Source organism: Halichoeres trimaculatus, unplaced genomic scaffold, assembly GCF_033239565.1.
Source record: "Halichoeres trimaculatus isolate MK-OKI-2021-1 unplaced genomic scaffold, fHalTri1.1 fHalTri1_scaffold_3, whole genome shotgun sequence".
In the NCBI taxonomy this organism is placed as follows: Eukaryota; Metazoa; Chordata; class Actinopteri; order Labriformes; family Labridae; genus Halichoeres; species Halichoeres trimaculatus.
In genome coordinates this window covers 9,160,034-9,185,568 of record NW_027437181.1, presented here as the reverse complement: position 1 = coordinate 9,185,568, position 25,535 = coordinate 9,160,034, and the positions used below count along the sequence as shown (strand labels likewise).

The following is a 25,535-nucleotide window of genomic DNA, read 5'->3' as shown; positions in this document are numbered from 1 at the left end:
TTTATTATTTTTAACTTAAAATGAAATTGTTTTGCAAAAAATGGATAAATAAATAAACAAATAAAAAGATCAAACTGGGACAGGGATAGATCAGTAAAATAAAAAAATAATGTATATGGTGCAGGTGAAATGAAGAAAACCCAAGGACTTGTTAAAAGAGACTGTCAAACATTAAAATTAAAACATTTGCAAAGTCAGAAAATCAAAGAAGATGAAATACATAAACCTGTTCCGCAGAATTCAGCAGGGAGAGGAAGCTTAGTTGCTTAAATTATATCTGAGGCAAATTTGATCAAACACATTCATTTTTGAATTAGAAATACTTGCTTGCTAAATTAGTAAAGGCTTTAATTTGCTTGGTTATATTTTTTAAATCACTTGGTAGTTGATAAAAAATAAATCAGTGATTAATTCTAATAATGACCTGCTATAAACCAAAGAAGCCCCTTACTTATTCACACTGCCGTCCGCTTCATTTGAGGTTTTCATGCTTACTGGTTTTAAAAAAAAACATTTGATTAATTATCAGTTAGATTTAGATTTAGGAAATTAAATGTTAACTTTAGTAATGCGTGCAAGTTAGTGTTAGTGTGTGTGTGACTGTGTGAGTGTGTGTGACTCTGCATGGTATCACTTGAACCTGGGTTGCCCCTCTTCCCTTTTAACTTTCTAAAACACATGATCAGAATATCTTTCTCTCTCACACATACACACACAATGTCACTGTGTCTATGAAGAGCATTATGGGTAAGTTATCACACCAGTGAACAAACTTATGTGCCTCCACACCTGATAAACTTCAACATGCGACCTGTTGGATTTTGCGATGGTCCTAATCACTGACTCACACACAGTGTTCACACACTAACCCTCTAATGATCGGTGACTGGATTGATGTGTGTTCTGTGATGTTTGGTTGCATGTTTTTGATTCACTCATGACTGTTTTTTATCAAAGATCCTTTGTGCTAACAGATGGATGTTGGATGTTGTGATGGATGTTGATTTGATGGAGAGTTGAGTGGAGCTCTGGAAGACGTTACAGTGAGGAAGTTTAAACTCTGAGATGCAGAAAACACACGCATATTATTTTAATAAATTATTATTTTACACTATTTTAAAATACTAAGTTGTACAACTTGAAAATTTCAGTCTGTGTCACTAAAAAAGTGATGGACACCAAATAAAAATGATTATGGCTTACACCACAATCTACTAGCTTAAAGCGGGGACAGGTTTCACCTCATATATCATTTGATACCATAGAGTGAAGGAGTGTTTTACTACTGCTATACAGTGAGCAACATGAGTCAAAGCCAACTGAATGTATGAAACCAGGCTTTTCTTCAATTCTTGATGGAAAAAAAAGCTGAGACTATTACTAGGTTGGCTAATTTCTGGCTTCTCAGCTCAGTTTTAGTTGTAAAACTTGTATGTCTACTCAGAAATTAATAGAAAATGTATATCTTTCATTGAGGGTTACTCAGCCTCAGCCATGCCTTAAGCCTACGGAGCTGTGAAGTTTGCTGAGGTACTACTTTGTGTGACACTCCTAATTAGTCACGCGATAATACAATAGATATCTCTTTCAAGTGTTTTCACTTTTTCAATTAATTAATTAATTAATTATTTTTTTAATTTAAAGCAAATATAATTTTCATTATTTTTAAAAAGGACTTGAATAATAATAACAATAAATAATAATATATTATAATAATATATTATTATTATTATTATTATTATTATTATTAGAATGATTATAATAATTTTAGTGATAAGATAAGATAATACTTTATTCTCTGATTATTTAAAAAAATGTTTTGCATCATCCAGCTCATCCTTAATAATAATAATAATAATAATAATAATAATAATAATAATAATAATAATAATAATAATAATAAAAATAATAATAATAATAATAATACTCTATTTGCGCTCAACTGCATTTCAGTGAACATTTCCATGTGTGTCTTCCAGTACTCTTGTTAGCTCTCCATCACAGCAGAGGAACCTGAGACTCTGAAACCAAACTAACCTCAAACTGAGTTGTAATTTTTAAGAAATAACCTGAATGATAAATCTGGTGGGATATCACATGTCCTCCTCTTTATAAACTCCACAGACTGTGTGTAAAAGGTGGTCGTAGCCTCCAAGTTCCTAAGTGAAGTCAAACTGAACTGCTTCATGCCTGTATTCCCTCTATCTGCCAGCAGGGGGTAAATTGGCTGATTGAATCACAAAGTTAACATTTCCCTGAAGAGTTTGTGGTTTCAAACTCAACTCTTAGGGCTTCTTGGCCCCAACATGACATTAGTTTGGAGTTAGTTGTTTAATATAGAGTCAAAGACATCATGAAATACTAAGATATAGTAACAAGGCTACGCTCACTCTTACATACAGTCTCTGATTGGCTCCTCTCTGCCCCTGATTTTCCCTTTTTTTACCTGCCCAAAGAAAGAGTCTGCCTTCCTCTGCTTCCACTCCTCCTCTCATCCCTCCATCACCTCCTCTTCCTTTCCTCATGTTAACCTCATTGCTCATCAGTTGTTTGTTCTCTTTCTCTCTCCCTCTCCCTCTTTCTCTCTCTTTGTTTTTTTCTTTTCTTCCCGTCTGTATAGGCAGCCCGTTGAGTAACTTCTTTGACGTAATTAAACAGCTTTTTTCAGACGAGAAGAACATCCAAGCGTCCCACCCCCCTGGCGCTCCTGCCACGCCTAGCTCCCCCGCCAAGCATGCCCCCAGCAGCAAGCCAAACCAGCCCCCGTCCAATGACTCTAAATCCCCCCCCGGCAAAGACAAAACAAAGACGGCGGCCAGCAACAGGACACAGGAACAACCTTAAGGAGCGGTAGCTGTGCATGAGTAGAGGCTGAGCAGTTTCCTGTGGCTAACAGAACCAAGGACAGAGAAGAGCTGCTGACTTTGCCCTTTAGCTAGGAGAGAAACAAAAAAGAAATCTACTTTTTGCCTATAAATTTTCTACTCTATAACAGGAATGGCTATTTCAGTTCAAGTCCATCAGTATTTTACAATAAGTAGCAAATGTAGCTTTGTCGTCCTTTCCTTCTGTCCCTCTCTGTGTCCTCGGGGGTCTGTTGGTGGGTGTGTGTCCTCCTCACGTGTGTGATGGCTTGACTTGTCTCTGCCACCAGGGATCATCCATAATAACTATTAACCTCGGCGGCTCCTCCGGACTTCGCCGCCGCCGCCACAGAGAGAGTTCAAGAAACTGAAGAACAGACAGAGGACCCCCTCCCCCCTCCTCCCCCGTCCTCCCCCCTCTTCACTTCGCTCCCTCTTCCCTGTTTCTCTCTGGCCGCATCAGTAGAGTCTCCCCCATCAGACCAAACACACTCAGAAGAGTTGTAAAAAGAAAAAGAATCGCCTTAAGACAGTGATGTTTGTCGACCCACACACACACACACACACACACACACACACATACACACACACACACACACATACACACACACACACACACACACACACACACACCAACACACACACACACACACACCCTCTCCTCTTTTCTCTTCTATTTCTCCCACATGTACATAAAAACACACCGTACGTACTCCTCCACAAACTTCTCTGCGGGATGTAAAGACTTGCACACGCTGACAAACACGCAGCTGGAGCGGCTGAAGATGGACAAACATTTGGACGATCGCTGGCTGGATTGTACTTCTTTTTATATTCTCGTCTTTTTTTTGTTTTCGAGCGGTCAGATCTTTGGAGCTCGCTCTGTGACATTTCTGTAAACGGGTTCCCACAGCTCGACGGCTGCTCGCCGTAGTCCGATAACTGGGGAGGTGATGTTAAATAAATGAATGATCTATTCTGTTGTACAGATGAAATAATGTTCCGTATGTACAAAAAGTGTAGTTGTGACATTATGTTTCAGACTTGTGTTGCCATTATTTTGTTTTTGTTTTTTTTTTGTTTTTACCTGTTCAGGCCTGGTCACATCAGCAGAGAAGGTAACTTCTGGAGAAAACGTGAAGAAAAAGTTGGAAAAATAACTCAGCTGAACTTTGTGTCACTAAAGTTTAACACACCAATTTGGCATTTATTCTGACCTCTAAATGTGGAAATAGAGCCTTTCTTTCATTTCAAAAATTTTGGAGAATAATCTACTGATTTTTTTTCTTTTTCTTTTTCCCCCTCGTTGTTTACCTCTTTTTATTCAGATGTTCTTCATTGGCATAATTTGAAAACACAGGACCCAGAGATTTAAAGTTGAACTATTAAATAATTAATATCTTTAATCATGATTAATCTGTGGATCAGTCATTTTATTTATATTTGATTATGACTCAAAAAACAAAACACTGAAAAATGTTTTAGTCCTTTTTGAAATTGATTCAAATAAATCAGACAAATTAAAGAATGAAATCACAATCAGCCCGTGGCTTAATAGTCAACTTCCCTTTATTTGGTCTATATTAACAAACAGGATACTAAAAACAAAAACAGAAACCAATTTTTCAGCATTTTTTTTTTTCATTTCTAAAAAGAAAAAAACTGTTTTTCCATTTTTTTTTAACTTATGATGGAATATCAATTAACAAATGATATACGGATTGTGATTAAACTCATTTCTATAGTAAATCATAATTAATTGTGATTTCTAATTAACTGCAAGTAACTGCATTTTTTTTCCTGTTTATAATGTTGTGAGTTTTTCCCCCCCAAAACATTTTCCAAGTCTGTTTTATGGATGTAAAGCAGTTCTTTTTTTAAGTCTTGATTTTGGAGTCAACTCTCCAGGGTTACAGCTGTTGCTCCCAAATTTTCCCATATGCTCATTTTAATACAGCTTAAATTGATTAGAACAGACCCTTGTCCTCCCATTTAGCTGTCTCTGTTGAAGGCTTGGTGCTTTGAGGCTCTTTTGGTTTGTATGACTTTTGGCGCCTCCTGTGGACAGAGTAGGAAGCATGTTGTTCCATGTTGAGCTTCAGTAATCTCTAAAAGTTTGTATTTGGCTCAGGTTGGTACAGTCCAGTTTTGCTTTAAAAATTTGTTACTGAGAGCAGTTTGGTTCATTGGCTAAAGAGCTTGTTTGATTTCCATTATGTCCTCCACAGTCAGGCAAGAGAACATGATGAGAAACCATTTGACAATGGTATGCCCGTATGGACATACCTGCTGATAAGCTATATGTTATGTCCCACCATTGTGCCCAGAATGAATGTGTAATGGAGGTAAAGATTAACATGTTACAAACATGGGGACCGGCTGGCTCGCCACTTATGTCAGATTTTTATATTTGATTTTTTTTTTATTTTTATATTTTATATATCGACCCAGGATCCAGTTGCAGCCTTTTGCGATATAAAGTTCATATCTCTGAACAAACATAGACAGACCCAGACCAAACTTTCTCCTACTCTTTATAGCCTTTCAGCAACTTCACTGTTTTCTGTTTATAGAAATATAGTGATACTATGGCCAATTATGAGTGACCCCTTACTCTTCTGACACTTCCTGTAAACATGCTTATCTGAACGGAGCAAGTGTATTTTGCCAAATAACATGAACTGGTATCATTTTGGGCAGGCTGATCTAAGTGTCTGGTCCCTGAGACAGTAAACTTCTAAACCATTATTGAATCTCATTTCAGGATGATCTGAATGAACATCTGTTTCCTGATGATCAATGATTCTGCTTCCACACCCTCGCTCTGCACATTAATCAAATGACTTAAAAAAAAAAAAAAAAAGTGAGAGGAATCATGGGATCTTGTTTTTGTGACCTCATGGACTCAGCTGAGTGTGACCAGGCCTTCTCAAACGTCTTTTCTTTGTTGCACTTTTGGACTCAGATTTGGGCTCACTTTCACCGTGTCAACACATTTTTATTTTCATTATAATTTTTTACAATATCGAACTGCTGTGTATATTTTTGTACTTTACTGTATTTTGCCATTTTGTTATTAATTTATTCTCAGTTATTTATATGAGAGATGTAGAGAATGTTTCTTAACGTCAAAGTAATTTAAGGATATTTTTCTTTAACTTATTGGATCATGTTGTGTGACTTCTTTCCGTCCCGGCTTTTTTGACGAGAGAAACTTTGTAAAATAGTTTTTTTTGGAAATGATTTACCGTAATTTAAGAATGTAGACGTAGCCTCTCTGAGAGAAACAAACCCTTTGTTGATAATGTCGGCTCCTCTTCCCCTCCGTGTGTATGAAGACTCTCTGCAGACACTCTTTCTGTAAATAAGCCGAGTTTACCGACACGCTTATTTAAAAAACCGAGGGGACTCCTACTCTTAGCTTTGACCTCGTACGCTTGTTTGCATGTTCAGCATTCGTCTTTTCTTTGCATGTCGTTGGTGGAATTGTTCTCCCGTTCCCTTTTTCTCTCCACTTATTTATGTATTTATGTTTTTTTATGTGCATTTCTTTTACTTTGCCTTTTTATTTTGATTTCGTTTCATTTACTTTGCCGTCCTCTGGCCCTCTTCCTCCTTTTTGATTACTGCGTTTACGCGCAGTAACCGTGCAATGCATCCTCCTTACTCGTTCTCTCAAAGAGGGAGCTCTCTGACTGTCGGCTAGCTCACACACCGGCCGTTTGGTTCTCAGAGAGAAAATCAAAGCAATACCTTTCATTGTTCGCTTTCCTCTTTTTCTACCGGGGGAATCCAGAGCACACAGAATGGACTCGGAGCACGGAGCGCTACTACTGAGCAGGATAACCACTGGCAATGTATTCCCTTGTGATGTTACTGTGAACAACTTCAGTGCTAAAGGAAATAAATCTGTTGACTTTGGACGTGTGCTCGTCTTTCTGAGTTTATTAGACGTTTAAAGTTAGATTTTCTCCATGCACAGCTGAGAATGTAATTTTTATTAAGAAATTTCTGTCTTATGCTTTGCAGAGACTGAGCTAACATCAGCAAAATTCAACGGTAAGGTCAACTGGATGCAGATGTCTCAACACTGGACCTCCTCCCTAAAGATGGTTTTACGATAAACACTTAGTGGGTACAAGAAAGTCACAGCAAATCCTGCCACCTTGTGGCCTGCAAGTGTTACAAAACGTCTTTTGTTTATAAAAAAAAGATTGATTAAAAAACTAAACATTACAAAAACAGCATGAATAACCACAGCTAGATCATTTTAAAGGTAGTATCTTTGAGGTATTTTTTTCTTGTCACTGCATTCTAAAAACCTATAAAAGTTAAAAAAGTAATAAGTTACAGAAATAAGAGACATTACAATTCTGGAAAAAAGTAACCAGTGTCTTCATGAAACTCCCTCTTTAGAGTCATTGTCAGAAATATTTGATTAGGTTAGATTAAGAAGTCCAAATGCTGTGTAAGAAAGCAAAACTGCAGCACTGAAATCAGCAACAATCAGCAGATATTTACAATTAAATAAAACATTAGTTGTAGAAAACAATATTTTTATATATGAAAATAACCTAGGAGAAATATCCACTTCTTTTTTTCTGGTTACTTTTCTATCAACAACAAGACTTTTTGAATCCTGTAATTTCGTACTAGCTTCAAAAAAATTCACTCACCTTAAAAAATAATAAATAAAAGCAATAACGTTCTGAAACGCAGATGATAATTTGACATCGTCTTTGCAATAAAAACAGTTTATGGCTCCTCTTCCCTCACACACAAAGTGTGACAGTTTTTACTCTCGACATGCAGCGTGCATGTTGAACAGTCTTTGGATTAGCGTCTGCTCTAAAGTCCTGAGGAGTGCTGGTGGATTCGGATCCTGGTTCAGGGTTTTAATACTGGGGCAGAGCAGCAGACGATGGAAGTCCTCCTGGTCCAGAAGCTGATCCATGTTCTGGAGGAAGAATCCTTCACAAAACCTGCAGAGAGCAGCTGCTCCATGGTGCTACAGAGACATAGATAGAGGTCAGACTGAGCCTAGATTGAGTTTTTATCTTTTCTACATGAAGTATAGTATTGTTCTAAACTAAAATAGAAACTGCCCTGTTTTAATGGTTTAAATAAAACTAGTGCTGGGCAAGTTAACGCATTATTTTCACGTTAACCCGTCAATCTATTACTGCCGTTGAATATTTTATCGCACATTAGTGCATGTTGCTCACATGCTTTTATTTTATAAATATTTGTTGCTGACCGCGGCGGAACCGGAAGTAAAATTGGCGGAAAAACCACGATGAGTAACCAAAACAAGCATGGAGAAGAGGGGCAACACCACGGAACTTAAAGGCGCCCGTCGCTTAGTGTATCAGTCCGCGTGCACGGCGTGCCAGATATAAACAAACGCAGGTAGTCTGCCAGGAGGAAGAGACACGATGAGAACTAGAGCCTTATTTAGCGGTGTTTCTGCGTGAAAGTAACACGCTGAAAATTCTATACATAAAGCGTGAATGCAGACTGATATTAGACTTTTTCGGTCCGAGTCTGCTTATTTGTGTTTTTTGTAGTTGTGATTTCAATTCGATTCACGTCGATTCAAGATTTTCTTCAAATCAAGCTTTGGGATATTCACATGTAGGGCTGAACGATTTTAGGAAAAAAGATCTAACTTTTCTGGCAGATATTGCAATTCATGATTTTTTGATCATCAATAGTGATGATAAATAATCTGTTTTCATCAACTTCTACTCCTAAACAGAGGCTTTGTGTTGTTGACCTGCTTACCAGCACTTCTAACATATAGATTGTCTACAAATTTGAAAAACAGAACGTGTATAATACTTGACACAACAGATCCTGAGTCAGTCAGGAGCGCTGCAAAAAATTGCTGCTTTGGCGATCTCAAAATTGCATTGTCTAAAATTGCGATTTCAATCTGAAAATGATAAATTGTTCAGCCCTAGCTGTAGGGGTAATTTCTGCCCTAAACCTTGTGATAGGACCCAACTTGTTCCATCCCAGAGTATCACTTTAATGCCCTGACAGTGGCAATAAGCTTTAATTTTGTATTTACATTTTGTAAATTTGATTTGCACTAAATATGTGATTTAACTATTACTGTATAACAAGTACTGATTTACTGTTTGCCTGACAGATGTTATGGCACTTTCGTTCATATGGCAGAACATTCCAATAAAAGTGCACTATACACTGCTTTTGAAGTCATTATTAGATTCTGAATTTACAATGCAGTTAATTATGATTAATCAGGGAAATCATGCGATTAATTACCATTAAAAGTTTTGATCGTTGCCCAGCCCTAAATAAAACTGAAAACACTTCAGGACCTGACATTATATTTAGAGCTTAAAAGTAAATCGTTCACAGCCTGACTTATCACAAACAGAATGTTCTATGGCCAATTAAAAAAAAAAAAAAATCAATAAAAATAAAAAGATAAAAAAAACAAAAATCATGAGCTCAAAAAATTATAACCTGAAAAAAAATTTTAAAAGCAAAAAAAAGTCATGAGCTAAGAAAAAAAAACATGAGCTTAAAAGAAAAGAAAAGGAAAAAGAAATAAAATAAAACAAATGAATAAACAAAAAAATTGAATGAAGAAAGAAAGAATAAATAGATAAATCATTGGTCAAAAAGCTGAAATAGAATAAAAATAAATAAAATATATAAATAATAAACTTGTCATTTTGGCACACTCAACAGACCTAATATATTCAAATGATCTGCTTGCAGAGACTGTAGTATCTTAAAATTATTCTTTACTGCATCGTTTCTGCAGCTTAACATAATGCAAAAAGCTTTGTTGAAAGTGCTAGAATAATTATGACTACAGTAAAATTGGTATCTCATAGTTTCAACTTCTCTTTTTTCTTTATATTTGAGCAAGTTTCCCCACTAATTTTACTTAACTGTATTTTGTCACCCAGCAGAAACAGTAATTTCCTGTCTTGAAAATGTAAAAAATGAGCAGAGGCTACTCCTCCAGATAAACCCACAGATACACAGCTTCAGTCAAACAGGAAGAGAGAGAAAGAGTTGTTTCTTGGTTTAATCTCTGAACTCAGATGCTGCATCAGAGTTTTATCTGAAATGTTAGCTCCACTCTCTGCTCAGTGAGAAGACAAACGTCAGACTGACGTGTGTTTGTACCTGTGCCGTCTGATAAATGTGGACCACGTTGTCCAGAGTTAAGTTCTGTGACAGCTTCATCTCACAGCTCCTCTGAAGACCTCTGAGCTGGAAGAACGAAGACACCGGCAGCAGCTGCACCAAACAACGACAGCACCACAGTGAGACAAGAAGAACAGCCTGTCCATCTTTTCAAATATTTTAAATGATCAGGTTTGTGATTGTTTCACAGAGTTAGTTTCACCTGGACTGCCTCAGAGTGTGTCACAGTCAGTCCGTCTGTTCCTCCACAGTACAGAGATTTCATCATCAGCTACAGACACATGGGAACACCATAGAGAAACACTTTAATGACACAACAGTTCACTTCAGAGTAAGGAACATTGACAAATACAAGTTAGTATTAAAAAATAGCTTTAAACTTGTTAAAACAACATGTCAGATGGTTGTTTAAATGTATGGCTTGCACTTCTGTTGCTGTCATGGTATTTTATGTGACCACAAAAGCATGAAAAGTATTAAATAATTCACCTCCCTTGAAGTTATACAGCTGTACAGATGAAAATAGTTATTTCTTATGAAATATCATTTCAAAGTATATATAAAATATTTCATTTCTAAACTTGATAATATGGATTTGTTGTACTGATATCAGACAATATCTGATTTTTAAGAGAAAAAAATGGTTACACCATCTGACTACATCTGTCACCCATAAATAAAAGCTGAAGGTAAATGTCTCACCTGGAATGTGTTGTAGGTCATGTGACTGATGTGGATGATGTCATCATGGGAATCAGAAAGCATCTGTCTGAACCTGGAGACACAAAACATCAGGATATGAGACTTTTATTTTGAAAGGGACAGTTCTGGTAACATTGAATCAATCAATCAACTTTTAATTATACAGCAACTTTCATACAAATAAAATGCATTTCAAAGTGCTTCACAGTGATCAATTCATAAAACACAAGAGCATCAATTCATAAAACACAAAGAATAAATAGAATAAGTGCAAAAATATATTTAAAGAGAAAGATTTTGAAGTAGAGTCTATTGCACGCCTTTAAAAAATCTATAAAAAATCTGAATAATTTAACTAAAGGTCAATAAATTAAAGGTTTTCTTTCATTTCTGCTTTTTCTTTTTTAAACAAACATGTTACAAAGTGTATTTTTGAATTTCCTTGTTTTCTTGTTAATAAGTTAAAAAGTGAAACAACCAAATTGAGTCTACATACCTAAAGTACCTAATCTATTAAACTGTTATAAACTCTTATGAAAGTCATCACCAAAGACCTAGATGCACAGCTCTTAAACAGTTAAAGTTTAATGGCTCAATGTTTTCAAAGAGTTTAGAGAGGCTCTGTGGAAAAAGAAGGATCAGACCGTTCAGATGCCGACATCAGCAGCACCCTGTGAGCGAAGAACAGACGCCCGTCTAACATGAAGGTCACGTCTGACATCTCCTGGTTGTTTAAGAAATGGATATCTGAGGACAGAGACAACAAATTTTTCTTTAGAAGCTCCACATATCAAAGAAAGTAGGTTGAATACGTTTTCACAAGACAGCAGGGACGTGTTACCGAGCTGTGTGGACAGAGTGACGTCCTGTGGAGGGATCGGAAGAACAGGAGAGCAGCTGTAGCAGAAAGAGAGCGCGGACGCCAGACGCTTCACGGTCACATAATCCTGCAGAGACAAAAAAATGATACATGCATGCTCTGTATTTTCAGGACAAAGAAAGAAGAGGTTCAGGTCTTTGAAAAAGTTGTGGGTAAAGATAAAACACAACACTACATTTCTTTAACCCACCTTGCTGGTCTCCATCATGCTGAACATGAGTGGTACACCTGTGGAGAGGAGCTCAGGAGTGTAGTCGTCCCTCCGGATGGAGGAGAACTCTGAGAGGAGAGAGACCAGGACTTTGTCTCTGCTCAGCTGCTGAGCTCTGAGCAGACTCTGTAGCCAGGTGTGCAGCCTCCAGGGAACACCTGGACAGACGCAGGACAAGGAAGGAAGAAGGAAGAGAAGAGGTCTGGTTTTAGACTTATTGTAAAAATACATAAGTCCAGAACAACATTGATCTCAAAGTAAAAGCTCACAGGAAATAAACTCTAAGACCCATCATGAGCTCACCCATCTCTCTGAGCTCCAGCGTCACGTCCAGGTATCCATGCTCAGCGCTGTAGTACGCCGCCTGCTGCAGAGCTTTCATCCGAGCCTTACACAGATGAGGCACAGGACTCTGAGAGTCCAGAGTTTTCACACCAACCTCCTCCTCTTCATCCTCAACACCTTCAGCCAGGATCTCCTCCAGAGACAGGATGTCCTCCTTCCTGTGCTGCGGCTGCATCAGGAGCCTCCTGAGGATGTTCCTGAAAGAGAGGAGAGCAGGTAGGTTCAAAGATGGAGGATGGGACTTTAAAGAGAGCAAATAATGCCTGTAGTGTGCCAAACTCCTCACCTGTGTCCGTGTGCTGCAGCATAGCTGAAACAATTCATGTCCTCGTACAGGGGGGACGTCAGTGAATTCCCATGATGCACTCTGAGCAGAGGGTCTGCTCCATGAGTGAGCAGCATGCTCACCATCTCATAGTGGCCTGGACGGATGAAAGAGAGTTCAGTCTGGATGTGTAGCTCTTATACTTTATCTGTTCAGCTCTGAAAGCTGATGTTTTCAGACGCAGCGTACCTGCAGCTGCAGCGAGCTGAAGCGGCGTCTCAGCTGAGCCCCCCTCGCCATCCTGCAGAGCTCCTCCCTCCACATCTGCTCCGGCCTCCAACAGCAGCTGTCGACACAGAGACGACATCTTTAGAGAGAAGTTAAACTGACCCTGGTACCTTCAAGCTCACAGTAGACATCAGTCCGAAATCTAAAATAAAAACTACTCCTGCTGAAAGAGGATGAGTAAACTAAAAAATGAGTCCCAGTTACATTAAAAACTGTCCAAATAACCAAAAAAAAGGTTGTTCTTTAAGAGGGAAATGAAAATACTTCCATCCTCAGTCTTATTTGCACACGTTCTCTGGCTCTGAATGTCAAACAGCATCCGATGTTTGGAGCTGCAACAGTTAATGTTTCAACTTGGAGCCACCAAACAGGCTAAATTAAATTAAATCTGTCTAATAAATCATCTTGTGTTTGTCCCAGCATTGAACCAGCTTGAACTACATGTTACTGTCTTTAAAGGGTCTTAAAAGCTTTGATGAAACCTCACCTGAGCCACAGACAGGTGGCTGTGAAGCACCGCGAAGGTCAGAGCCGCCCAGCGCCGACTGCCAGGGTGAACAGACGGGTGTCTACTGGAGCATCCTGGGACCTGAAGACACACAGGGCCCAGATTTGACCTCCTTTTTACACCAGTTTACATTCAGGAAAACACTTATCTGTGCTGGAAAAGCTTTGAGTTCTTACCTGCAAGTCCAGGTGAGCTCCTGCCTCAATAAGCATCTGAACCAAGGCTTCATCTCCTGCTGCAGAGGCGTACATCAGAGGAGTCATGCCCTGCAGGAACAAGAACTTTAGACCTGAGACTTTACACACACATCCACACAAACCCTCATATTAAGAATAATTAAAGCAAACGTTTGATGCAGCAAGTTTACAGTTAAGCAATTGTTTGAGATCGACTTGGTATGAATCAGAAATCAAAGCTGTACGTCAGAGAACAGATGAAGTATCACTGAGTGTGTTGTTTCAATAGTCAACGTTTCTCCTTATCACCTGGTCGTCTATGGTGTTGACCCCCTCAGCTCCTAGGAGCCGAGCAGCCTGATGAACCAGATCAGCTCGGCCACATGAGAGCATCCTGAATCCCAGGTCCAGTTGAAACTTTGCTGCAGCAGCTTCAGCGTTCAAACACTTCAGGGACTGGAAGCAGCACGCCGACCTGCAAAGACACAGGAACAGAATGATCCTGATCCTTCTTCACCCACTGTTCTCAAACATGTACAGCTTCATTTAGGTCAGATATCAGGACCAGCGAGGTGCTCCTTACTTCAACTGTCGAGGTTCACAGTCCAGTCCTGCCAGGAGAAGCCTTGCAGTCTGTCTGACGTCATCACTGTCCACCAATAGGCTGCGGCGGTGTTCAGCATGCACCACGGAGACTCTGATCCACTCCATGAGAGGAGGAAGGAGCAGGAACGGCCTGGAGGAAAGTCAGCATGCCATCAGGAAATTCATGACAGTTCTTTTTACCTCTTTAAGGTCACTGTAATTGGTTTTAAAGTCCATTAAGCTTTTCATAGTCCTGAACGTGCCTCAATGACATGTGTGTGATGAATAGTTTGGTGTCTGAGCATTTGATTTATTGTTATACCAAAGTTCAGGAACAAAGCTTTGAAAGTCAATCAATCTATCAATCAAACTTTATTCATATAGCACTTTTCATGCCTAGCGGTGGCAACACAAAGTGCTTGACAAATCAAAACAAAACAAAACAAAGCAAAAAAAAAAAAAAATCGGTGTACAACCCTCCACCTCTAACCCACCAACCCACACCCCTTGTGCACAAGGTGAACACAGTTGATCAAAATCCCTGCAGATGACCGGAGGAACTGTGGAAACGCTATCTGGAGACGTTCATGAGGAAACACTGAAGGTAAAGTAAAATGTTAAACTCACAGTAAGAAAATAAAACAACCAAGCTAAAAGAAACAAATAAGATAAAAAAAAAGTATTACAAGATTACAAGAAACGATGTAGAACTAAAACTTTAGGATATAAAAATTAAAAAGCTGAAAGTTACAGTGCAGTAAATAAGAAGATAAATAGTTAGGCTAAGACACATAAAAAGAGATAAATATATAGTGTCTGGTAATAAATAAAAGTTAGTAAAGTGAGTAAGCAAGAATGAAAGAAAGTAAGTCAGTAAGAAGGTCTGTCAGTAAATAAACAAATTATAAATTAATAAATAAGTAGGTACGTGTGTAAGTCAGAAGTAAGTGAAGTGAGTAAATAAATAAATAAATAAATACATTAAGAAATAAATTGATTAATTGATAAATGAATAAATTAATAAATAAACCTACACCTACATCTGTTGGCTTTAATGTAAGGGAAAGAAATGGGTTCAGCATTAGGAGAAAACGGGAAAATTCTGAACATACATCTAAACTTTTATCTTCATAAAGAGGAGGTAAACTTAAAGGGAAACTTTCAAAAATAACAAGAAATTCCTTTTGATCTTTACAAATATCTATCTGGATATATCTGAGGTATCTCAGGATCTTTCGAAAGTTTCTTGGGTGTAACAAATATTAAAAGAGATCTTGTAAAATTGAGAATCTTTGTACATTTTTAAGGATCTTGATAAAGACTTTAAGAGATTTTCCAGGGAAATAAAGATCTCAAATAAAGTTTCATAGATTCTGTGAAACTGTCTTGGATCAAAAACCCTGGATCTTGCAAAATGTATTCAATAACAAGCAAAACTCTGTGCAAGACCCTAAAAGCACTTCAGGATCCAGAGAGAGTCTTGATGGATCTTTGACAACTTTTGCAAGACCATGAAAATCTCTTTGTTAGATCCTGAATTTTTTTTGTTTAGCATCATGAAAACTCCTTCGAGATTTCAGGATCTTTGAAATGTTTCCATGGATTCAAAAAGCTGCAAAAAATTCTCTGTATTTTGTTTTTGTGTCAGAGCACCCAGCAAAGTCTTGCAATTGATTTTTTTAAATTTATCTATTAACTCAAATGCATCTCCCTCTGTGTAGCTACAAGATCTTCACTGAAATACTACAAGATACTGATGAGGAAACAATGAACCCTGATAACAATACACAGGAGGTTTCTGAGAACCGTTGCAGGTACTGTCTGAAATCCTGCTGTAATATGTTTTTACTGATTTGAATAAAGGTTATTTGTGGAATTATTAATCTTAAAAAATGCTGTTTTTAAATTGCAGAGCTTCTTTTGTACTGATATACCATCTTGTTTTAAAAAGTGCAACATGTTTGCCTCTAACACTTCTGTACCTCTCTCTGTTCAGCGTCAGAGTAGGAGGCTCCAGGTGCGGGTTCTCCAAAGACTCCATGTGAGGGCTGGACAGGAAGTAGTAGAGCGTTCTGAGAGCGTCAGGGGCCCAGGATACCGACAGCTGATTGGCTGAGCGAGACGGGCTGGTGAAGACGTTCGAGCTGTGCAGACGCTGCATGTGGTGCATCGCTCGAGAGACCAGATCACCTGGAACAGAGTTAACGACAAAAGTTAATTAAAAGTTGAGAATAATGGAAAAAAAAAGTATTTTGGGCTTATTGACCTTCACATTTTCACTGATAGAAATCATTTTTCCGTCGTTGATTCCTGACCTCATTGTGCAGATCAGCTGCTCCTGTAATTTAATAAACCTGATGCCTGTTCCACACAGAGCACCGTGTGTTTGAGAGCTCCATGAACATGTCACCTGAAGGCTCAGAAACACACTGAACACTGAAGAGCTCCTTTATTCCCTCCGTAATGAGCGTTTGGATAATGAGCTACGGTGGCCTGCAGGGTGTGAAGGTGCTCTTGTTTTCCGAACACACAGCTCGTTATGTAACTGAGGGGGAGCTGACAGCAGCTAACGATGTGTCCCAGGAGGCGAGCGCCGGTCACAGTTTAAACAAACGCTCACACAAAGCACAGGAGCTGACTGTGACATACACACACTCTCTCACACACACACTCACTGAGCTCTGCAATGCTGCCCACACAGGTGGCGAGGAGGGCCTGTTCCAGGGTTCTCAGCTCCAGCTGGATGTAGGCGTTGGCCCTGCTCTCCATCATGTCCTGAGGAACCTTTGTGTACGGGCTGACCTGAGCCGGCAGTGACAGCTCACCTAGAAGGATGACACACACAGAAACACACACACACAACGGTTAAAAAGACCCTCATGTTTGACGTCAAGCTCAGGGTCAGAGCCCCGTCCTTGGGGTCCTGTTGGGTTTTTGCTGACCCCTGATCTTCACACAATAGAAGTGGACAAAAGAGGACTAAAGAGCCTCCTGACGCAGATCCTCTCGGCTCGTATGAGTCAGCTTCAACCACCAACGCTATGTGCGAGGAATTACAATCATCATCGACATCCTCAACATGAGCAGCTGGCAGAAACTCCTCAGGCTCACTCTGCTCAAAGTGGAGGAACCACAAAAACAAAACTGAGTTCTCTTTGTGATGAGGAATTATGATCCTTTCAATGGCAGCATAGATGTAGGAAAAAAACAGGATTGAGACTTTAAAGTACTTTAAAAGTTTTAGAATATAAATAATATGCAAAGGGGGTCAACCCTTACTCAGGATGGGTACTGAATTAGGTACTTTTATGGGCACCAGCTGAATTATGTCAAAAGTACAGATTACCTATACATGTAAAATCAAAAGGTACCATAGTTAGGAACCTAAATACATCATTGTGACTGTGAGGGAGTGTAAGAGTGGCGATTTTCCATAATGGACATGAACGTAGCATTTCAAGGTTATATATTGAAGAATAAATATGTTGAATTGAAAAATTTTCATACTGGATTATTAAACAAATTGATATTATTTTACTCCATGAATACAAAAAAGTACCAAAAATTGGTACCGTTGAGTACCAGTACCGATTGCCAGGCACCGGGCATTGGTACCGTATCGTTTCAAATGTGAAAGGTACCCATCCCTAACCTTTACAGACATCTTCCTTCTGATCGATTAACAATGGAGTACTGTCCAGGTAAAATTTCAGTCTTGAATTTCATGCTAATATCCCTGTATTCAGGTCAAAATGTTCTTTTTTATTCAATAAAGACACTTTTTATTGCACTTATTTGTGCCACAGTAATCAGTTCTTGGAGTGTTCCTCTTAAAGAGACAGGATCTGATGTCAGTGTTTACGAGGGAAAACAAGGCACCTGCAGGTTAGACTGTCCCCTTTGGAAGAGACAAGACATCAAAACTGCTGCTTAATGCCCCAGATAATATCACCAACAAAAGAAAGCAGCAACATTTGGTCTCATGCAGCAGGAAAAGGTGGAAATGCTGCACACATGTAGATGTATCCATGTTTGGTACAGACAGATCTGACCTCAGCCCACTCCAACACCTCTGGGACAAAGTGAGGTTAAGCTGTGTTTAGGTAGAGCCTGATTGGACAGATTCATCACTCAGACGTGCTGTACACACCTCAGCTTCTTTGTGAAAGAGAGGATTGAGTGTGTGTATGTGTGAGATAATTGGTGCCAATTGCCTCGATGTGTTTACAGACAGCAGAGAGCGAACAGGCATCTATTCATGAGCTCACAACAGGAGTCCAGTCTGCACAGGACAAAGCACAAACCACTGTTCTCTGAAACCTCTACCTGTGTAGGGCTGACCCCCTAACACACACACAGGCACACACACTCGCACACACCTCAGCTCCCGAGTCAAACAGTGGCCAGCTCACATCCAGAATCAGGAGCAATTAAGTCATTTCCTTTGACTCTGTCCTCTTGTGTTCGTGAAGCTGAATAAAAAAAACAGAACAAGTTTGTGTTTGTGTGTAGTATGTTTTAATGGCCGTGTGTGTGCGCATGTGTGTGTGCCAAATGAAAACAGAAAACACAGCCGCTGTGCTTGAAAACAACAGCTCTTTCTGCAGAGAGGTATAAACCGGCAAGTGTTTGGCTAGAACAACAGAGCCACAGAGAGCAAAGGCGTGTGTGTGAGAGTCAGTGTGTTCAGGTCAGGACCACCTCAGCAGAGTCTTAGCTGAGTCCAAATAAGCAAACAGAGTCCTGAGCCAGAACAAATCTGACATCTTGTTAGTAAACCAACTTTGTTTGGAGGGATCCGAAGCTCTGATTGGTCGATTCTGTTCACAAAGACGGGAGGATATAAATCAGTCACTCAAGAATAAAAGCTTCATAGCATCAAAGAGCCAGAGATAGAAAGGTGTTTAAACCCTTAAATACTGGGTTCTAGAAAATTAACTGGAGCTCTTTGTAGAGGTGGAGAAAAAAACATTAATATGGCAATATATCGTGCTATTTTGACCTCCATCGATATTTTTGCAAAATTAAAGATTAATATGTTAGCTGGGTTGGAAGTAAAATACAACTTCCTCACTTCTACTGCGATAGATGGCACCAAAGAGCTACTACTCTGTATGTTGCCAATAGATTGTATAAAAAATATAATTTCAAAGTATATTTAAAATATCAAATTTAGAATTTTGATAACGTAAGTTTTTGTTGTACTGAGCAAGTTAGTATGCCATAGACATTGATATTGTCCTTGGTCCTTTTGTTTTTGAGTAATATTTGATTTACATCTACATCATCTCTATTTTTTTAGTGAACTGGGTAGAATATCGCAATATATCACAATATTGTGATACTATTATACATTCTGATACAATCGTAACGTGATACTATCGTATCGTGATGCATATTGTATCGAGAGGTTCTAGCTAATAGTCACCCCTAGCTCTTTATAACCAATTATTTGTCCAAACACCACCCAAGGATTTGGAGTCAGTGCAACTATTTTATTGCTCCTGATCACGTCACAGCCTCTGGCTGATGACCCTGCTCATCCTCCGTATTTGTTCATACTCTAAAGTCACGTCAGATGACAAGAAATTCTGGGAGATTTCATGTCTGCTGAATTGCTGCCCCAAACATTTTTGTGTAGTGTTGCTGTTTAAGAAACATTCAGTGTGTGATTAAAGGATTGAAATGTTAGAATCTACATTAATGGGAGTGCTCCTTGAAGATGAGTGTGTGTCTGACCTTAGGGGGACTAAATGGAGCACCTTGTTATTGAAGCTGAGGGTTATCAATGATGCTGAGGCTGTATGCACTTCATAAAACAACAACACAAGGATGATATTCTAATAAGACGTCTGACTGTATTCATAACACACTTTTGTTTCCTTCAAAATAAAGGACCCCGATGTAGGGATGGGTACCTTTCACATTTGAAATGGTACGGTACTAATGCCCAATATATGGCAATCGGCATCAGTTCTCACTCTACCAATATTTGGTACTTTTTGAGTGTTTATGTGGTAATAAATATTAATTTGTTTAAAAATAAAACATCAGAGTTTTTTTTAATTCAACATGGTTATTCTTCACTATATAAACTTGCAATGCTGTGTTCATGTCCAGTATGGAAAATCGCCTACTCTTCTACTCCCTCACAGTCACAAGGATGCTTTTACCTAAAATTGGAACCTTTTGAATTTCCATGATCGGAACTCAGTAGGTACTACAGACAGAATCTGGTTGGTACCTGTAAAAGTACCTAATTTGGTATCCATGCCTACCCTGATGACACTTTTCCTCAGGGAACATATACATTTTCACAACTCTTTGCTGAGAGATTAAAAAAGTTTAGTAGATGAGCTGTGATTGGTTGTTGCCTGTCAGCTAAAAACAGATAAAGCATGTCCCGTATGAACTAATGCAAAACTTCACCTCAAGGTCAGATATTTATTTACACCCCTGTAAGACCACATGAGGCTGGGGTAACAGAGGATGAATTAAGAGTAGCTGGTGGCAACGTGTAGCTTTGGAGCTGGTGTTGTGTGTGCATGACTGAGGTGTGTATGTAGTGCTCCTTTTGTGTATTGCTAGGCCCCGTCTCTCATGCTTCTGCAATGCCGCAATGCAATGCAATGATAGCATGCACTATGATGTCACTATTGTCCTTTTTTAGAATGAAACATGGGTGTACAAAGGCATAGTTTGTGCTGCAGAGTTGCACTGTGAAAAAGAAAGATCCTGTCCTGCAATCCAGATTCAGCTGCACAGCTTGTGAGAGCATCTCTGAGCTGCTGATTCTAAAACGTCACCAGAACCACAGCATCAGGATTCAGTGTAAGTAAACTCTCTAACAAGCTCACAGGGACTAGATAAAAAAAGGGGTCAGAATTGGCGGGAAGGTTTTGTTATGGCAGAGTAATCTGGTGAAACCCTGTAGGCTGTGTGTCTGGAGCCAGTGTAGATAGACGCTGTTGTCTTAGGCGAACACACACGTGAGCACAGAGCCAGGTTCTGGTTCTAAGCGTCACTATGTCCTGTTAAACCATCCAAACAGGACCCTGAATAAGTCTCTGCAGTCCCAGAGAAACATGGAGTCTTTAAGCTCTGACTGATCTGTTTGTTTCATCATTAAAGAATCAAAAAGAGAGTAAATAAAGGACTGGAGAGTAAACATGAGAAAGATCTGCAGCTGTGTCTGGAAAACCACTTCTCCAGAGCCCTACATGAAGAACAGATGGAGATAGAATTATATGACGTCTGGAAGCTCACTGAGTGCTGGATTACTCTCTAATGTCTGTAATCTGACTCAATATCAAACATTTCTACAGCTGCTTCTCTCCACGCTTAACTGAAACACACAGAGAGACTCAAACCTGCAAAGATTCACAACTGTATCTTCAAAATCTGCCAGAGAAAACAATATGCTGAAAATTGTTGATGCTATGCAAATCATTTAACTCTACTTTCAGGTGGTGCCCACAAGATGTAAAAAAAAAAGCAGGAAAAGGAACTAAATACACAAAAAAATTGTAATGCCAAAAAAAAAAATCTGGAGGAACATCTCACAGCCTTTCAGGTTAATTTTTAATTTGCATGAATCAGTATCATGACTGGGCACAAAAAGGATGCCCCAAAGAGGCTGAGTCTCTCAAACGTAAAGATGGAGAGGTGTTTTCAACCCTGAAAGACTGTGTGAGAAAAAAAAAGTTCATTTCAGAATGTTTCTCAACACAAATCTGCAAAATGTTGGCGATTTAATGATTTGCAGTGCATAAAATCAATGCTCTGCAACAGAAATAGACATGGCTGTATAGTGGAAATCACTTCTAAAAACCATTAACTGTAATCAAAATTTGTCTGCATCTACAAAACTTTAAATTAGCTTAATGCAAACAGGAAACCTTACACAAACGTGAGGCACACATAAAGAAACAGTAAAAAATAAGGCCCAGGGCTTCAAGAGGCAAAGCTGAATGATTTAACGTCGTCTCTGCAGACATGAACGGATACAGTTTCAATGTAAATCTGCTTTGGTATGATCTGTGGACAATGATGACTTTTCAGTCTGTGTTTCTAAACCTCTCAGCAGGATCTCTGCAAAGAGAGGAGAAACATTTACCTCATTTCATGGCCGGGGTTCACTTTTATTATCAGATCAGGTGGGACATTTCAGCTCTTATTAAAACTACACAGAGAGCGTCCTGTGAGCGTGCTCCTGCACAGAGGTGACAGACAGCCTCTCCTACAGCGGCTGTTTGTTTAGGGGAGCAGACAGAGCCGGGAGCCCCGTAGCCTGAGCGGGAATGAGAGCCCCTTTGTGTTGGCCGTGAGGGTCAGAGGCTAACAACACTCACTCATTCACTGCTCCCGCTTCTTCCTGCTCGCTCTCAGGGGAGGTTTGGGGTGTGTATCCCAGCATGCACGGGGCAGGAGACAGAAACACAGAGCCTCTGAGGGGGGCTGGAGTCACAATGTGGAGAGTCTAAGTCCAAGTAAAGCGTGGTGGGTGTGTTTTTTAAATTACCAGATATCCTATCATACATTTTGCTACCCATTGATGAATTTAAAAATACTCAATATTATCTCTAAAATTTGACTTAACCACTCTACAGAAGTTATCCATACATTTTAATATTTGCAGTATTTAAACTTAAATTTGTTCCTCTTCTTTCTTGCCCTTGTAAGATTAAAAAATACACATTTGTAATTAAAATAATCTGCATGTGCTCTGACTAAAAGAGGAATATCTTCTGTGAAAATATGCAAATGTGATGATTTAGCGTGTAAATTTCAATTTGAATATTGTGTACAGGGAAAAAATGCTAAGATTTGGTGTAATTACTCGGCTCCTCAGTTGAGTCCTGCATGTAAGTGGAGTGTTTTAGGTCATTGAGAGCCGGATGTGCATTTGTGAAGCATGTCTGATGTCTATCAGGGACCATCTTTTGCTACCAAACTGTTTCCTGTCTGAACGGTTTCCCAAACTTCTCAGACGTTGGCTGATTATCTGTGTTTATTTCACGGCACCATTAACTGCTCTGTGATACCACCCAGATTTCAGAGACCACAAAGGGGTTTTCCTCCAGAGTCAGGGTCAGTTGTTCCATGATGACAAGTTAACATCATGATTGTTTAAATGCATGTGTGTTAAAGCGAGGTATTCCTCTTAAGATCTGGAAAAAAAAACAGTTTCTGGTTTTAGAGTTTTAGACAGAAACTTTACAAACTGCACTGAATCTTTGAAAGTTAATGTGTTGATTAGTTATTATCTTGCAGGTTGAAAGAGTGAAGATGAATCTGCAGAGGGAGCCTCTCCTCAATCCAGTCTGACCCTGAGATCACCTCTCACATGAAAACATATATGTGTATTCAACACACGTGTTTTTGGCTAACGAACCATGATTGTTTTTACTGGTGAACAAGTGAGGCATAATTTTTCCCGCCTTAACAGCATCCTAAATAGTAATGGTTAATTCCCCTGACATTAAAACGTGTTTAAAAACGTTAAAAGAGAAAAACATGGCTGTACACTGGAGCTATAACGACTGAAATACAAATTTGAAAACTCATCCAACATAAGTTGTTAATCAGTGTCTAACATGATGAATGTGGGGTTTTTTTTTTGTTTGTTTGATATGAAACATTTTTGAATATTTAAGCCATTTCAAGACATCAAAAAATTGTCAAAATGTAAATTATTAGTAATCCAATGTTTATTTACTGCAAGTCAAACTTATTAAGATCTGTAAAAATCAGATTTTTCCTGCAGTGTTTGAACTCACCATTCGCGTTTTTGCCACAGATGAGGTGCTCGTACACCTGCAGCAGCCCCCACAGCTCTGCGTCGTTGCTGACGGCCCCCTCCAGCAGCTCCACGGTCACCGGGCTGCAGGTGAGCCCTCCACCCTGCACCTCTTCCTCCACCTCCTCCTCCGTCAGCCTCACCGCCCGTCCAGCCACCTCCTCCATCAGGCTCTCCATGCAGGCTGTCAAACACACAGCGGCGTACTCGTGCACGCGAACGGACACGCGCGCCTCCACCATCCACCTGAAGAAGCGTCCCACGGAGAGCGTCAGCCCGCAGCGCGCGGACTTGCTCCTCTGACGCGCGCTGTCACCTGAGCTCATGCAGTGTAAGGACACAGCCTTCACCGCGGAGGAGATGCACCTCTCGGCCAGACTCCAACTCAGCACGAGCCGCACCGCACTCTGCACCTCCAGGCGCGTGCACCGTCTGTGGAGCTCGCTCAGTCGCTGAGCTTCTCTGGAGATGCGCACCAAAGCTCTCCGGAGGAGCACGGAAAACCGGTGGATGGCCTCCAAGGTGAAAGACGAAGGGGATCCGGTGGCTCGCCGCACGACCTCCCGCAGCTCCTGCTCGGTCCAGGGACACTCCTCCAGGTCAGGCAGGCAGGGACACTTGGCCAGGATGTCCGCCGCGTCCTCTGGCAGAGAGCTTACCGTGTCCCAGCTGCCATTTCTGCTGGACAGAGAGCCGGAGTGCTGCCACCAGGTGCCCCGGTGTGGAGTGCTGGTAAGCGGCTGAGACAGGCTGAGGGACGGGCAGGGATCCCCAGCTACGTAGCCCGAATCCAGGCTCAAGTTCTCCAGGGTTTTCTCCAACAAACGGCTCGACATCGTGGCCAGAAAGGTGTTTCAAATGCACCGTCAAGTTTAGGAACGGTAGAGACCAGACCTGAAGTTTTCCATTAAATGGTCTCTCTGACAAAGTTTGGGGACTCGACAGTCTCGAACTGCCACGAGCGAAAACCTGCACGAGACTAGCATTCCGTATCACAACTCACCAAAGTTTGAAGGTGAGTGGAAAGTGCTTTTACGCACACAGACCAATCAGAGCCCGAGTTGGCCAAGTGAGTTCACAACATTGTTCTACAAACGCCAAACAGCGACTCTATGTGGTCAAGATACTGAACTGCATCTACAGGATGAAAGATGGTTATAATGATTATACTTTTCTACTACTACTGTTAATTTAAAGAATTGAACTTACCCTTTTTATTATTTATGAATCAGTAATTTATTTCAGGGTTTCTAGCTGGCCACCCCACCCTCTATCCTTTGATTCTGCCAAAACCTTTTTGGATTAAATGTTTTATTTAAAACATGACATAAAAAACCCAAAGCGTCTTATAGAGACCAACGCTTCATAACTTTTAGCACAAATGTTTGACTGTTCAACAACAAGTTTTATTTTTTAAGGCTTCAGTCTGACCCTTTAGTGTCTCTTCTTCATTTAATTTACAGCTAAAAAATATGTATTTAAATTTTTCTCTTACTGTTTTTTTTTGTTTGTTTTTGAAAACATTTTTTCAGCCTCTGTCTAAAATGCTTCTTTTAATAGCTGCTGTTTCTTTAAGGGCCTCCTAGTCACAAAAAAATCTTTCCATCCAATTGGCTGGCCCTCTGAAGCCTGTTACAGGCATATTTATGGGCAGACCTTGGTGTTTGAGGTCCCCACCCTTCCAAAGTGTCATAAACCAGTTAGAAGATCCTTATGTGATG

At 39.8% G+C, this 25,535-nt stretch overlaps 2 protein-coding genes across 10 annotated transcripts in view; one reads left to right on the top strand and one right to left on the bottom strand.

Annotated features, from left to right (window-relative positions):
* LOC141787471 (serine/threonine-protein kinase BRSK2-like) overlaps positions 1-6,763 on the top strand; it is a 136,295-nt gene extending 129,532 nt beyond the window's left edge. For 8 of the 9 annotated variants that reach the window (XM_074665892.1, XM_074665890.1, XM_074665893.1 and 5 more), the window contains one exon: positions 2,621-6,763. In XM_074665892.1, coding sequence (XP_074521993.1) covers positions 2,621-2,844 — 224 coding nt within the window. In that variant the 3' untranslated portion in view covers positions 2,845-6,763. The remainder of the gene's footprint in view (positions 1-2,620) is intronic. The other variant, XM_074665895.1, reaches the window with a different exon arrangement.
* A 766-nt stretch (positions 6,764-7,529) lies between these two features.
* Positions 7,530-24,763, bottom strand: LOC141787485 (ankyrin repeat and BTB/POZ domain-containing protein 2-like). The gene is made up of 17 exons (XM_074665926.1): positions 23,795-24,763; positions 16,691-16,840; positions 15,998-16,205; positions 14,014-14,166; positions 13,740-13,905; positions 13,431-13,520; positions 13,234-13,335; positions 12,708-12,804; positions 12,480-12,615; positions 12,152-12,390; positions 11,828-12,006; positions 11,599-11,704; positions 11,402-11,504; positions 10,758-10,830; positions 10,258-10,326; positions 10,035-10,148; positions 7,530-7,872 (listed from the first exon to the last, which is right to left on the bottom strand). Exons 1-17 carry the CDS (start codon positions 24,648-24,650, stop codon positions 7,660-7,662), a joined length of 3,054 nt encoding a protein of 1,017 aa, XP_074522027.1. The 5' UTR covers positions 24,651-24,763; the 3' UTR covers positions 7,530-7,659.
* Between the last annotated feature and the right edge of the window lie 772 nt (positions 24,764-25,535).